The 15129-nt window shown below is 45.5% G+C and overlaps 1 protein-coding gene across 3 annotated transcripts in view; it reads left to right on the top strand.

Annotated features, from left to right (window-relative positions):
- LOC134969283 (transmembrane protein 272-like) overlaps positions 1-15129 on the top strand; it is a 183111-nt gene that overhangs the window by 143541 nt on the left and 24441 nt on the right. For all 3 annotated transcript variants that reach the window (XM_063945131.1, XM_063945130.1, XM_063945132.1), the window contains 2 exons: positions 14334-14393; positions 14489-14665. In XM_063945131.1, coding sequence (XP_063801201.1) covers positions 14334-14393; positions 14489-14665 — 237 coding nt within the window. The remainder of the gene's footprint in view (positions 1-14333; positions 14394-14488; positions 14666-15129) is intronic.

The raw sequence follows: 15129 nt of genomic DNA, 5'->3' as shown, positions 1-15129 counted from the left end.
GAGATGTATACAGACAACGGATTGACCAAAGAAGAAGATTTGACAACTTTAAATATGGACACTTGATGAACTTTGCCATGGATCCCCAGTTTCCCTAGTATTTTTAAACTCACGCTAGCCCAACATTTTTTGTAAATCTGATGGCTCAGACAAAGCTATTTGCTCATGCCCAAGGAGCAATACAGCGCAAAGAAGACGACTCTCAACAGATACCGAACACAACTTCAACAACAGATGTACATTTCCCTGACATAGAATATCATTGCATTTTTCGTAAGTGTTCTTTATCTTCATCTCTGCAACCCCCAGGTAACGACACACATAGACGATAGGGAATACAGGCACAGATAGCAGCAACCACATACCTCCCCCATTCATGTATCATCAACTAAAATGTGCATCCCCATTTTGTTACAACCACAGCCGAAATGAGCTCGGTAGAGTTTGACAGCCCATCCACAGACCTGTACCACAGGACAAGAAGGAATTCAAATGTATACTTCGCAATACCTCGAAGCTTGATTTACCACACGTACGGCACGATGATACATGACCCTCCAAACATGGACTCATACACACATGCTTCTACTTTCTCACTAGGTCATACCCTCTTCACACCTACTCCACTCTTCTCCCCTACCCAACCATGGAAATCAATTAACCCCTGACTTACATTTTTCTCCTTAAATGTTTTGTGGCAGTTATTATTGACTGCCAAAGGGTGGACTGTCAAAGTCAGAAAAATGTCTCAATGCACGTTGCCATATTTGCACCGCACACTGGTCCGCGCTGCGCGTGCGTACGCTCTCCCGTGGAAGCGCATACCCGCAATAGCGTGCACACGCAGGCGCGGTATGCGTATTTACGGTAGAGTTTATGTGGTCGTAGCGTGCGACTCATTCGTTACATATTTTCACAATTAATGTAGTTTATAGATCATGGTCCCTTTGATAGATTCTGAAAGTTTGGTTAAAATACAATGTCCCAGAGCTGAGGAATCCCTCTTTATATCGTACGAAGGGTCTAACAGGAATCATACAGCAGTGTTTGGTACCCATCGGAAGAGTATTTAATTAGCAATATTCCGGTGTTGGTTTGGAGCGTATTAATCGCTCGTGCGAATAGTTATGGACATAAGAAGTTTATGTCCATTTCTATTATTTACCCATACTCAGGTATGCGGCGGGAAACCCAGTTTCCCACCCACCTGAGCTGTTGGAAATCGTCACAGCCCACCTGTATGAATCACCCTATGACCTTTTGTTATGATGCAGGGCCGAATTCCTTCGGCCAATGGACAATGGGATTGTAGGACCAGGAGATTGCATTGTGTGTGGGGCATAAATAGGCAGGCCGACCACATCCAGCTCTCACTCTCTCATCAACGGTTATCTGCTGATAGCCGGGAGCTGGATATCGAGGCGCAGGCGATCATACCCTTTGTGCGTAAGTTTCTCTCCGTAATCATTGTCTTTCTGTGAGCCAATTTCTCTCCATCTCTCTCTCTCTCTCTCACTCTCCTCTTTTCTCTTATATCTCTCATAGTATTATAGTATTGTACTGTATTGCATTTAGGTCAGTGTAGTATTGTCTTTTTGTATTTATTGTTTAGTTCTGTGGTTAGGAAGTCTCTGTTATATTGTAGTGTATCATTTGTACTGTTATCCCCTTTTACAAGTATATTAGATATAATACAGTTAATAGGCTTTGGAACCTAAACCAGTATCTGTGTATTTCCTATAGTGTTAAGTGTTCACTTGAGCGTCGGTGACGCTCAAGCAGCTTTGTAGTTAGTCAGGTTACACAAGGTTGCATTTACACCCTGTACTCACATTAAGGTATTCAGTGTATTTCATTGGTATAAGGTTTTAACATAAAGGTATAGTGTTGTGAGCGTCTGCATCGCTGGTGACCTCCTCGTGGTCTCGAGTGTATGCTACGCCATAGCGAATCATTCCCCTAGACATAGCCAATAACGTGTCCTGTGATCACTGGGCCGTGAGCGAACGTGACGCTTGAGCGTCTCGCCTACGGCTGAGCGATCGCTACGCCAATAGCGTACCATTACGGTACTTCTTAAGTAAACAGCGTACAGTGTTCTTAGCTTCATAAAGGGTAGTTTATACGACAAGGAATTTAGCATTGTCAATGTGAAGAGACGTCTCCAGGTCTGACCATACACCCTGGAAGTTTCTTCCCTGTGTGACTGCTCCCCAGCCCCGTAGGCTGGCATCCGTAGTCACCAGGACCCAGTCCTGTATGCCGAACCTGCGGCCCTCTAACAGATGGGCACTCTGCAACCACCACAGGAAAGACAACCTTGTTCTTGGTGACAGTGTTATCCGCTGATGCATGTGCAGATGCGATCCGGACCATTTGTCCAGCAGATCCCACTGAAATGTTCGTGCATGGAATCTGCCGAATGGAATTGCTTCGTAAGAAGCCACCATCTTTCCCAGGACTCTTGTGCATTGATGTACTGACACAGTTCCTGGTTTTAGGAGGTTCCTGACCAGTTCGGATAACTCCCTTGCTTTCTCCTCCGGGAGAAACACCTTTTTCTGAACCGTGTCCAGAATCATTCCCAGGAACAGCAGACGTGTTGTCGGGGTCAATTGAGCTTTTGGAAGATTCAGAATCCACCCGTGTTGCTGAAGCACTACTTGGGTTAGTGCTACACCGACTTCCAGCTGTTCTCTGGACTTTGCCCTTATCAGGAGATCGTCCAAGTAAGGGATAATTAATACGCCTTTTCTTCGTAGAAGAACCATCATTTCGGTCATTACCTTGGTAAAGACCCGAGGGGCCGTGGACAAACCAAACGGCAGCGTTTGAAACTGATAATGACAGTCTTGTATCACGAACCTGAGATACCCTTGGTGTGAGGGGTAAATTGGGACATGCAGATAAGCATCTTTTATGTCCAGGGACACCATGAAGTCCCCTTCTTCCAGATTCGCTATCACTGCTCTGAGTGACTCCATCTTGAACTTGAATTTCTGTATGTACAGGTTCAAGGATTTCAGATTTAGAATAGGTCTTACCGAACCGTCCGGCTTCGGTACCACAAATAGCGTGGAATAATACCCCTTTCCCTGTTGTAGGAGGGGTACCTTGACTATCACCTGCTGAGAATACAGCTTGTGAATGGCTTCCAATACCGTCGTCCTTTCTGAGGGAGACGTTGGTAAAGCAGACTTTAGGAACCGGCGAGGGGGAGACCTTTCGAACTCCAACATGTAACCCTGAGATACTATCTGCAGGATCCACGGGTCCACCTGTGAGCGAGCCCACTGATTGCTGAAAATCTTTAGTCGACCCCCCACCGCTCCTGAGTCCGCTTGTAAAGCCCCAGCGTCATGCTGATGGCTTTGTAGAACCCGGGGCGGGCTTCTGGTCCTGGGCAGGGGCTGCTTGCTGCCCTCTCTTACCCTTTCCTCTGCCTCGCGGCAGATAAGACTGTCCTTTTGCTCGCTTGTTTTTATAGGAGCGAAAGGACTGCGGCTGAAAAGACGGTGTCTTTTTCTGTTGGGAGGGGGTCTGAGGTAAAAAAGTGGATTTGCCGGCAGTTGCCGTGGCCACCAGATCCGATAGACCGACCCCAAATAATTCCTCTCCTTTATATGGCAACACTTCCATATGCCTTTTGGAATCCGCATCACCTGACCACTGTCGCGTCCATAAACTTCTTCTGGCAGATATGGACATCGCACTTACTCTTGATGCTAGAGTACAAATATCCCTCTGAGCATCTCGCATATAAAGAAACGCATCCTTTAATTGCTCTAGAGTCAATAAAATACTGTCCCTATCCAGGGTATCAATATTTTCAGTCAGGGAATCCAACCACACTACCCCAGCACTGCACATCCAGGCTGAGGCTATTGCCGGTCGCAGTATAACACCAGTATGAGTGTATATACTTTTCAGGTTAGTTTCCAGCCTCCTATCCGCTGGATCCTTGAGGGCGGCCGTATCAGGAGACGGCAACGCCACTTGCTTTGATAAACGTGTGAGCGCCTTATCCACCCTAGGGGGTGTTTCCCAGCGCGTCCTAACCTCTGGTGGGAAAGGGTATAATGCCAATAACTTCTTAGAAATTAGCAGTTTTCTATCTGGGTTAACCCACGCTTCATCACACACGTCATTCAATTCCTCTGATTCTGGAAAAGCTACAGGTAGTTTTTTCACCCCCCACATAATACCCCTTTTTGAGGTACCAGCAGTATCAGAGATCTGCAAAGCCTCCTTCATTGCCGTGATCATATAACGTGTGGCCCTGTTGGAAAATACGTTTGTTTCTTCACCGTCGACACTAGATTCATCTGTGTCGGTACCCGTGTCGACTGACTGAGGTAAGGGACGTTTTACAGCCCCTGACGGTGTCTGAGACGCCTGAGCCGGTACTGACTGGTTTTCCGGCCGTCTCATTTCGTCTACTGACTTTTGTAATGTACTAACATTATCACGTAATTCCATAACTAAAGCCATCCATTCCGGTGTCGACTCCCTAGGGGGTGACATCACCATTACCGGCAATTGCTCTGCCTCCACACCAACATCGTCCTCATACATGTCGACACACACGTACCGACACACAGCAGCCACACAGGGAATGCTCTAATCGAAGACAGGACCCCCTTAGCCCTTTGGGGAGACAGAGGGAGAGTTTGCCAGCACACACCAAAAGCGCTATAAATGTATATAAACAACCCTAAAAGGTGTTGTTTTTGTTATAAGCGCTTTTAATATATAAATATCGCCAATTTATGCCCCCCTTCTCTTTGTTACCCTGTTTCTGTAGTGCAGTGCAGGGGAGAGTCCTGGGAGCCTTCCTCACAGCGGAGCTGAGCAGGAAAATGGCGCTGAGTGCTGAGGAGAATAAGCTCCGCCCCTTTTCCGGCGGGCTTTTCTCCCGGGTTTTGAGAAATCTGGCCTGGGTTAAATACATACATATAGCCTTAATGGCTATATGTGATGTATTCTTTGCCACTAAAGGTATTTAATATTGCTGCCCAGGGCGCCCCCAGCAGCGCCCTGCACCCTCCGTGACTGGTCAGTGAGAAGTGTGTAGCAACAATGGCGCACAGCTGCCGTGCTGTGCGCTACCTTCATGAAGACTGAAGAGTCTTCTGCCGCCTGTTTCCGGACCTCCGATCTTCAGCATCTGTAAGGGGGGTCGGCGGCGCGGCTCCGGGACGAACCCCAGGATGACCTGTGTTCCGACTCCCTCTGAAGCTATGTCCAGTAGCCTAAGACTCCAATCCATCCTGCACGCAGGTGAGTTGAAAATCTCTCCCCTAAGTCCCTCGATGCAGTGAGCCTGTTGCCAGCAGGACTCACTGAGATTTAAAACCTAAAAAAACTTTTTCTAAGCAGCTCTTTAAGAGAGCCACCTAGATTGCACCCTGCTCGGACGGGCACAAAAACCTAACTGAGGCTTGGAGGAGGGTCATGGGGGGAGGAGCCAGTACACACCATGTGATCCTAAAAGCTTTCTTTAGATGTGCCCTGTCTCCTGCGGAGCTGCTATTCCCCATGGTCCTGACGGAGTCCCCAGCATCCACTAGGACGTTAGAGAAATTAGCATGCCATTAGTGGAAAAGTAGCATACTGTTAGTGAAAAAGAATATAAGTGTGAAAAGTAGCATGCTATTAGTGTGAATAGTAGCATACTGTTAGTGGAAAAGTAGCATAATAGTAGCACCTACCAACTCTCCACCAGATCTACAACTCTCATTCACTCTCACTACCTGCTCCCATTCCTGGTTGCAGGACTTTGGTAATAACTTCATAATGTGAGCAGTGTCACTAATGCAGTGCTATGGAGAGAACACTCGGCTGGAACATCAGTAATAAGAAAATGTATACATTTTAAAAACAATCTTTTCTCCGTCCTTGCATCTTGAATAACAATCATTTTATCCAAGTCATTATAGCTTGTTTTGAGTGTACTTGTCTTTCAGGTCCATAACTGCTAACGTAATTAACACTGTGATACCTGCTTATAGAGGCAACTTCTTGATTGCCATAATGAAGTGGCTGCATCTGTCAGAGTGCAGGGTGAAGGCTTTCCAAAACCTCTGAAATAAGAGCTAGATTTAATCCAACTGTGACTTTTACACTTTAGACTTGTTGAAATAGTGATGATGGTGTAGGTCCAAAGCTTCTCTCTATAAAACTTACTTTATATCAAGTATAGGTTTTTCAAATCCTCTGAACATGGCATTTACTAACATATGTATTGAAAAGCTTCATATAGTTTGAATTTGTATGTTGTAAATCTTATGATGAAATTGTGCAGCTGGCCACAACATGAAATTCAGTGCAACTGACCACAGACCGTTTTATCATATCACCCAACATTTAAGACTACTGACTATTTTGATATGTGACCCGTATCTTAAAGTATTAAATTACTATTAGTCGTCTATTTTGAAGTTTGTATCCACATATAGGTTATACTGAACACCAAACTTTGTCCAAAGTCATTTAAACTTTTAAAAGTACAAGCTACATTTTCAAACTGGCAAAGTAGATTTAAGGCTTTATGATCAGACTGCATGAAGCTTTGATAAATTGCAAAGAACCCAAAATCTACAAACAGGGGTCTACAGGTCTCTGTCAGTACAGTAAGTGTTAAAGTTCATTGCTCTACCTATCAAAAAGACTATACAAAAATTTCATGGAAAAGTAGTCTGGAAAAATCGTCTTTTTTCGAAAAAAATAGAAAAATCTCAATATAGATTAGGCTTGCAAAATTGTGTCAGGAACGCTGTCTACTGGGCAGATAGAACAAAATCGAAGTTTTTGGTCTTAATGTACAATGAGTTGTACGGAAAAACCAAAACAACATTAAGCGGGAAAGGGTGACATGCAGAGGCAGTGGGTGAATGAGAGAGGCAGAGTCTGACAGGTAGAGGTGTACAGGTAGTGGTGATGGAGAGAAGCAATGGGGGGCAGGTATAGGCGCGCACACAGGAGGGTGCCAGGTGCACACAGGCACCTCTTAATGAGAGCGTTTGGGTGACGGAGAGAGAGGCAGTGGCTTACAGGGAGGGGGTGACAGGGAGGCAGTGGGTGACAGGTAGAGGGTGACAGGCAGCTGGTGATGGAGAGAAGCAATGGGGGGCAGGTATAGGTGCGCACACAGGGGGGTGCCAGGTGCACACAGGCACCGCCTAATGTCTTGCATCTCCCTCACACATGCCTGCTGCAGTGATTGGCGATTGCCAAGCGGGCTCATTCCTGCCCCCCAGCCTGCTGCGCAGAGATACTTACTAGATGAACTGTATGACTGGGTGCAGTCTATAATAACACAGTGGCTAAGATGTAGCTTGAGAACAAAGTCAGGTGTGCTGGTAATGCCGCAGGCCTATGACTACAGGCACGGCTGGAGTGAATATACTTTGCTGGTGGTGACCATGGACACACAGGTTAGAAACACAGAACCAGAGCTGACAGGGTATCTTCACAAAGACTTGTGAGGAGCCTGGACATGAATCGGGAACATACACAAGAGTAACTGGAGGGCCACGACAAGACAAGGACATGGAGCAGGAATGGACACAGGATAGCAGGTATTGGGCGGGATCCAACAGGGCATGAGTGCAGGACTGGCAGGGACAGTACAATGAGGACTGAGGCAGGATATAGGAATACAACGGCAGGGCACCAGGACACTGGAAGAGACTGGGAGATTCAGACCTGTACGGGGTACAAAGACCAGGTGACAGGCTTCACTAGTTAACAGTAGCTAGGAAATATCACTGGCAGGGCGGAACTGACAAGAATCCCTAATGAAAAGGAGAGAGACCAATCACAGGAGTAATCAGGCTGTAGTCAGGTAACAAAGCATTCCAAACTGGTTTCTGCTGCATGTACCAACCAGCATCTTAGTTGCTAGGAGACAGCTGGAATACATACAGGAATGAGTCGCAGTGGTGACTCACAAGAATATGTATGTATATGTTTTATATATATATATCTTGTAAGGAGATCAAGGTAGAGGAGCACCTCCAAAAACAAAACATACCTCTGGCTGTGTTGTTAGGGGGAATAGGAGTTTGACTTCCGGGTCCAGGCTGCCTAGATGGAGGTATGCCAGGGGAGAGAGGAGACTCTTAGCCATTGCGGTAGAGTAGGTAAGTATGCCATGTTGTGGCTCTGCACATTGGGGGTTATTCAGATGCGGTTGGATTTGCTATCACGGCTGCTTCCTTGGCATCAGCAGTGATAGCCCTGTATATAAATGCAGCAGGAGGCGTCTATAAAATGCAGACACCGCCAGCTGCACTAGTAATCCTCCACATTTCTAATACCTTCTGACTCAATTGCAACAGTACCTGTCTCATTTATGCTCCATAGGGGTCTTTAGAAATTTCCGCATTTGCACAGTTGTAAATAATTAACTACGTGAACATCAACATTGCATGCGTATTGAGTGGGGCTCTGAATCAGGCCTTACATGTGTAGTCATGTGATGCTAGAGATAAAGGTCTTCCACTATAGAGGGTGGCATCATTCTTCTAGAGAACAGAACTCTGTAAATACTTGAGGGTCAGCTGCTCTGGCCACCATTTTGTCTGTGATTTTATTCTATTGGATCAAAAGGGTGAGGATGTGATGTAAGCAAGTGAAGGGAGGAAAATGGAATAACAGTGAAATAGGAAGCAATGGAAAATAGTGATAACCAAACAGAGGAAGAGGGGATGATAAGGAGTTGGAAAACATTTGTGATCAAATAGCTAGTTTATATCAGGCAAGACTATTAGGTTATGGATGGCCATCAACTACAGTATCTCTAATCAAATGATGATGCCATGTTGCCACTGATGAAAGTCCCGGTGGGGTAGGATGATCGCTAGGTCAGAACCCAGCGGTCTCGGCCGGCTCCAGGCGAACCTGACCCTCCCTCTGCCCATGGCACACCCAGAACCCCTCTGCCAGCTAGGGCGTCCGGACCCCAGGCGACTGCCCAGTGCTCCAGGCCGAAGCCGGTTAGTTAACAGCAATAGCAGGAACCGATTGATGAGGGGGCTGGGATTCAGTGTAACTTCATGTCCCCTTATCCGGAAGAGGGGAAAAAAACAATTGCCGTGCTCTCTGCCATCAATGTGAGAACAATTTGATCTCCACCATCAATGGCAAAACCATTGACCATCAGAGGCAAACCATTAACTATTAATGGTTTTGTTGGGACCTCACTTTGAGCGTTATAATGCTGCAGTCACCCAATTTTGTGTCATCTCTTCTGGAGGTAGACTATTCCACCCAGGGTAATCCTACGGAGTGCGCTCTAGATGGCTGCCTCACCTGGTACCTTGTGAGGGTGGAATACACAACACGTGGGAGTTATTACTCAAAAATCCTGCACCAATCCGGCATTATGCTTACTCTGCTTAGATTTTCTTTTTTATGTCTGTGAGTCTATTGCTTTAGGACTTAAAAATCCTGTATTATGTTCATTATTTTGATGTCTGTAAAGCGCCTTGAGTCCAGTTGGAGAAAGAGTGCTATATAAATAAAATTATTATTATATGCTTTGCAGACTACCAATTGTTCCACAATATCTTCTCCTTTCTTAGTCACTTGATACAAAAAAATCCTGGTGTACTGCCATGTGATGGTATAACAACCATTCTCATCAACCTTCTCTCTAGTTTTTACTGGAGTTGGGTCATTTTAACTGGTTAAGGCAAAGATCTCTTTTATGACTTCAAGATCAGGCAGATGATAAACTGGTTCAGCAACATTTTGTATTTCAGTAATTGGTATATCGTTCTGTACCCCACTACTGTTCTCATCATTCACTGGCTCCCTAATCGTGCTTGAAAAAGGGCACATTTCAGACTCAGGAGACACTCCCATTGCCACTGCATCAGTAACATCCTTAAATGGGTCTGGGTTGTTTACGTCTGTAACAAATCGGCTTTCCCACAGCTTCCAGAAATGAACTGTCTGTCCATTTAAATTTTTTATGTAAACTTTCCGATTTCTGCAATTTTCAGTGTGTTGCTCGTATTCTCTCTCTCCTGGGGTAGATGGGCAACTCCAGACACACACACCAGTCCAGGGTTTCACGCAATCTAGCCGTGGCTAGTTTTTTGTGTGCAGTATAAAGCAAAACAAAAGAATAAATCCTAGACCGTCTGGGCATTTACTGAACATAATAGATTCCCTCTCTGAGTGGTATGCCCTAATGCCCCTACCACAAACATAGGCATATGCACAGTACTTACAGTTAGTAAATCACAGTGTCTCACAACAAACTTGCAGCCTGTTTCCCAGCTATTAAACAAATCCTTCAACTTTCTGATGAGGAAGAGCCCACACCTGTTGCTAAGAAAACTGATTTTTTTTTTTTTTTTTAAACAGAAGATAATTAAAACAGAATTCCCACTTTCTGATCATTTCATGGAAATTAGACCGGAACCTTGGAACACCCCTTGCAGAAAGTTTCCTTTGTCTAAGCGTGCATTAGCTCACTGGGCATAATTCAGGGCCTAATTCAGAGTTGATCGCAGCAGCAAATTTGTTAGCAGTTGGGCAAAACCATGGGGATCATTCCGAGTTGATTGCTAGCTGCATTTGTTCGCAGCGCAGAGATCAGGCTAAAAAGCGGCAGTTCTGCGCATGCGGCGCAGTGCGCACGCGCAACGTATGGTCACAACGAACGATGCAGTTTTGCAGAGGGTCTAGCGATGCATTTCAGTCGCACTAGTTGCCGCAGAGTGATTGACATGAAGTGGGCGTTTCTGGGTTGCAACTGACCGTTTTCAGGGAGTGTTCGGAAAAACGCAAGCGTGCCAGGAAAAACGCAGGCGTGGCTGGGCGTACGCTGGGCGGGTGTGTGACGTCAAATCCGGAACTGAATAGTTTGAAGTGATTGCAAGCGCTGAGTAGGTTTTGAGCTACTCTGAAACTACACAAAAATCTTTTGCAGACGCTCTGCGATACAACCGTTCGCACTTCTCTAAGATAAAATACACTCCCAGTGGTCGGCGGCATAGCGTTTGCACGGCTGCTAAAAATTGCTAGCGAGCGATCAACTCTGAATGACCACCCGTGTGCATTGCAGGGTGGGCAGATGTAACGTGCAGAGAGAGTTAGATTTGGGTGGGGTGTGTTCAAACTGAAATCTAAATTGCAGTGTAAAAATCAAGCAGCCAGTATTTACCCTGCACAGAAACAATATAACCCACCCAAATCTAACTCTTTCTGCAAATTTTATATCTGCCCCACCTGCAGTGCACATGGTTATGCCCAACTGCTAACAAATTTGCTGCTGCAATAAACTCTGAATTACCCCCACTATCCCGTACCAGCAGCAGTCTGTACAAAGTTGGAAACTTTGCCTCCAGTGGATTCTCATGTCCCCTATCTGTCGGTGTCGTCCACTTTGCCTGTCACCACCATCTCCTCACTGAAGGAGCCAATGGATAGACAAATTAAAAACTGTCCAAAATCTATTTATTCACTCACAGGGGCTAAACATAGGCCCACGGTGGAAGCTTCATGGGCCGCTAAAGCCACTGAAGCATGGGTGCAGGCAATCGGAGAGGAACTGCCTTTAGATTTGTCGGATGAATGCAGGATGTATCTAATTCATGTTAATGGGCAGTACGAATGGTGTAATGGTTAGCATTACAGCCTCACAGCACTGAGGCCATGGGTTCGATTCCCACCATGGCCCTAACTGTGTGGAGTTTGTATATTCTCCCCGTACTTTTGTGGGTTTCCTCTGGGTACGCCGGTTTCCTCCCACAATCCAAAAATGTACTGGCAGGTTAATTGGCTCCCAACAAAATTAACACTAGCGTGAATGTGTGCGCATGTGATAGGGAATATAGATTGTATGCTCCACTGGGGCAGGGACTGATGTGAATGGCCAAATATTCTCTGTAAAGCGCTGCGGAATATGTGTGTGCTATACAAATAACTGGTAATAATAATAATGTTAATACAGCAACTGTTTACATTGTGGAAGCATTATCCGAGGCTGTCGTGTTAGCAGCAAATGTGTCTGCTACATCAGTACTGGCACAACGCATTCTTTGGCTATGTTCCTGGAAAGTAGATTTGGATTCCAAGAAAACTTTGGAAATTCTTCCCTTTATGGGCTTCATTCTTTTCGGTAAAGAACTAAATACAATTGTGACATCACTGGCTGCGGCCAAAGTGGCCTTTTTACCCCCATCTAATCCTACTCAGCGGGTCAAACGCACCACTTTTCGTACCTTTCGTCCACAAGGAAAGGCAAATGGACAAGCATTTCCTAGACAAACACACACTGCAAAGCCCTCTAAGCCCAAGGCCAAGCCATCCTGTGCACCTTGTCAACCTGTAGCAAAGCCTGACAAGCCTGACAGGGTGGGCCTGCCCCTGAGGGACCCCAGAGTGGAAGGTCCCCTTCTGCACTTTGCGTGGGTTTGGACCATGACCACTTCAGATGCTTGGGTGCAAGAAGTAGTCTCTCACGGGTACGCCGTCTCTTTTCAGGGATGCCCCCCTCAACGGTACTTCACCACAACCCTAACATCAGATCAGAAAAAGGCTCACATACTACAAGACGTGGTCAATTCCCTTTTACACTCAGAAGTGATAGTGCTGGTCCTTCTGTCTGAACAAGGCAGAGGTTACTATTCCACCCTGATTCTGGTTCCAAAGCCCAATGAGTCACACCAGCCTATTCTCAACCTCAAATATTTAAACAAGTTTGTGACAGTTTCCAAGTTTTGCATGGAAACCTTGCGATCTATAGTTCTAGCCATGGAATCTGGGGACTTCATGGTTTCCCTGGATATACAGGATGCATATTTGCATATTCCTATTGCTCTTTCGCATCAGCGGTTCCAGCGGTTTGCTATTGACAACCAACATTACCAGTTCCAGGCACTGCCATTTGGCCTAGCTACGGCACCCTAAATCTTTACCAAAATCATGGCTGTCATGGCAGCACACCTCCGTTGCCAAGGTATCCGGATTCTCCCATACCTAATCCTGGCGAACTAACAAGACGTTCTTCTCAGTCATCTCCAAATGATAGTAGACTTCCGACAACATCACGGATGGCTGATCAATTGGAAAAAATCCTCCATTGTCACAGAGGATGTTACATTTGGGAGCAATTCTGGACTCTCTCAGTCAATGACTTTACCTATCCCTGGACAAGATTTTGAAACTAAAGAACAAAATACATCACTTCCTTTGCCATCCTCGAGTATCTGTGCATTCATCAGTGCAACTTCTCAGGCTGATGATGTCATCATTCAACATGGTCAAACTCGCTCAGTTTCATTTTCGTCCTCTGCAAAGACTGATTCTTTCCAAATGGAATGGTCAACCTCATCTCATACAGTCACAAATGATCACTTTGACTCCGGTCTTCGGTCCACATGTTTCTTAGGTTTTATGCCTTCGATACATTTGCCTCCCAGGATGCTTCCTTTGGACGCCGGATTCTTTTATCCCAGGCATGTCCAAACTGCGGCCCTCCAGCTGTTGTGAAACTACATATCCCAGCATGCCCTGACACAGTTTTGCTGTCAGAGAATGCTAAAGCTGTGCCAGGGCATGCTGGGATGTGTAGTTTCTCAACAGCAGGAGGGCCGCAGTTTGGACATGCCTGTTTTATCCTCTCAGGCGCGTCCCCTTTCTTGAACTACTGCTTTAGGACATCCCCGATGTTCCCTGTGGAACATATGAACCCTGATAAAGAAAAGGAGAGTTATGGTAGACTTACCCTTGTTAACTCTTTTTCTTCGAAGTTCATAGGGTCCACAGGGCGCTCACCCTGGCACAACTGGCCTCTCTAGGTTTTTACTGCATTGGCCTCTTTCTCCTGTCTGTGAGACTGTGTTCTTATGTGCCTAACATATTTCTTCTCCTTTCCTCTGCCTGCTTTGAGCTGGTTGAGGCGGGGTTATAGGGGTGAAGAGCCAAGCATTCTGGGACAAGCTGAAAGCGTTAACTGGTGCCTGACTCTCATTCACCATCTACAACCCCTATGTTCCCTGTGGACCCTATGAACTTAGAAGAAAGAAAGTTACCAAGGGTAAGTCTATTATAACTCTCCTTATAACGCTGGTGGCTGTTTTAGTTATACTAGAGATAAGCAGGAAGTGAGTGGACAACATCAGTAGTCAATACTGTAGGGCATGTTCCATACAGTGTGGGCAGGAGGGCTTTGAGAACCCTCCACCCCAGCCCAGGCCATTGGTAACTGCCCCATTTATCAAAAGCCAGCCATGTTTATTTTGCTATTCCTTTACCATGATAAAATGTTAATTGCTGAAACTTTCAATTACATAAATATTTGTATTTTATTTCAGGCTCACAGGTATTTACTGTATTATTGTGGACGGCACTCAGTATTGCTATGGTTATCATAGGTAAGACTCTATAGATTGTCTGTATAACAATATCGTCTACTGTGATCGGTAAATATAGTCTTTGTGCTGTAATCTTTGTAACTTTCTTTTTACAGGTTCCATGCATGTTGACAACTGTCCGGTCGAGCCAAAAATTCCAATCTACCTTATTGTGGCAGGGGTCTTTCATTTGGTGGCATTCGCACTCCTCCCACTAAAGCTGGTGGGTGACAAGCTAGCGTATGCCATAGAGAGCATTATGGCCCTATTCTCCTTTTGCTGGTTCATCGCAGGTAAATGTAAAGGGATTTGGGGTTAAATCATTTTCTCAATACAAACTATTGCAGTGAATAACATACAGACAAGAAAATAATTGAAATTGCCCAATTATATATGTTCAGTAGAATGTAAAAGGAGAGACTGGAGGGGGGGTGGGGGGGATTTCTCAAAGCTTGGATAGGAAGTGGAGAGAGATATAGTACCAACCAATTAGCTCCTAATTGTCATTATACAGGCTCTCTCCACTTTATCTTTCTCCAAGCTTTGATAACTCTCCCCCATGTTTATATATTATCCCTTAAAATATCACAGCTTTAGGCAGGGGCAGATCTAGACTTTTCTTATGGTGGAGGCGGTTTCAAAATCCTGACTCCTCCCCTCACTACTTATTTCTCCCAATTCCAGCCCTGACTCCTCCCATTTCCAGAGCATATATTATACAGTACTTTAATTTATATGGTGCCACAAGGGATCCACA

The sequence above is a fragment of the Pseudophryne corroboree genome, chromosome 11 (assembly GCF_028390025.1).
Source record: "Pseudophryne corroboree isolate aPseCor3 chromosome 11, aPseCor3.hap2, whole genome shotgun sequence".
Lineage (NCBI taxonomy): Eukaryota > Metazoa > Chordata > Amphibia > Anura > Myobatrachidae > Pseudophryne > Pseudophryne corroboree.
Note: the sequence above shows the minus strand (reverse complement) of the source record. Positions and strands in the feature narration are given on the sequence as shown.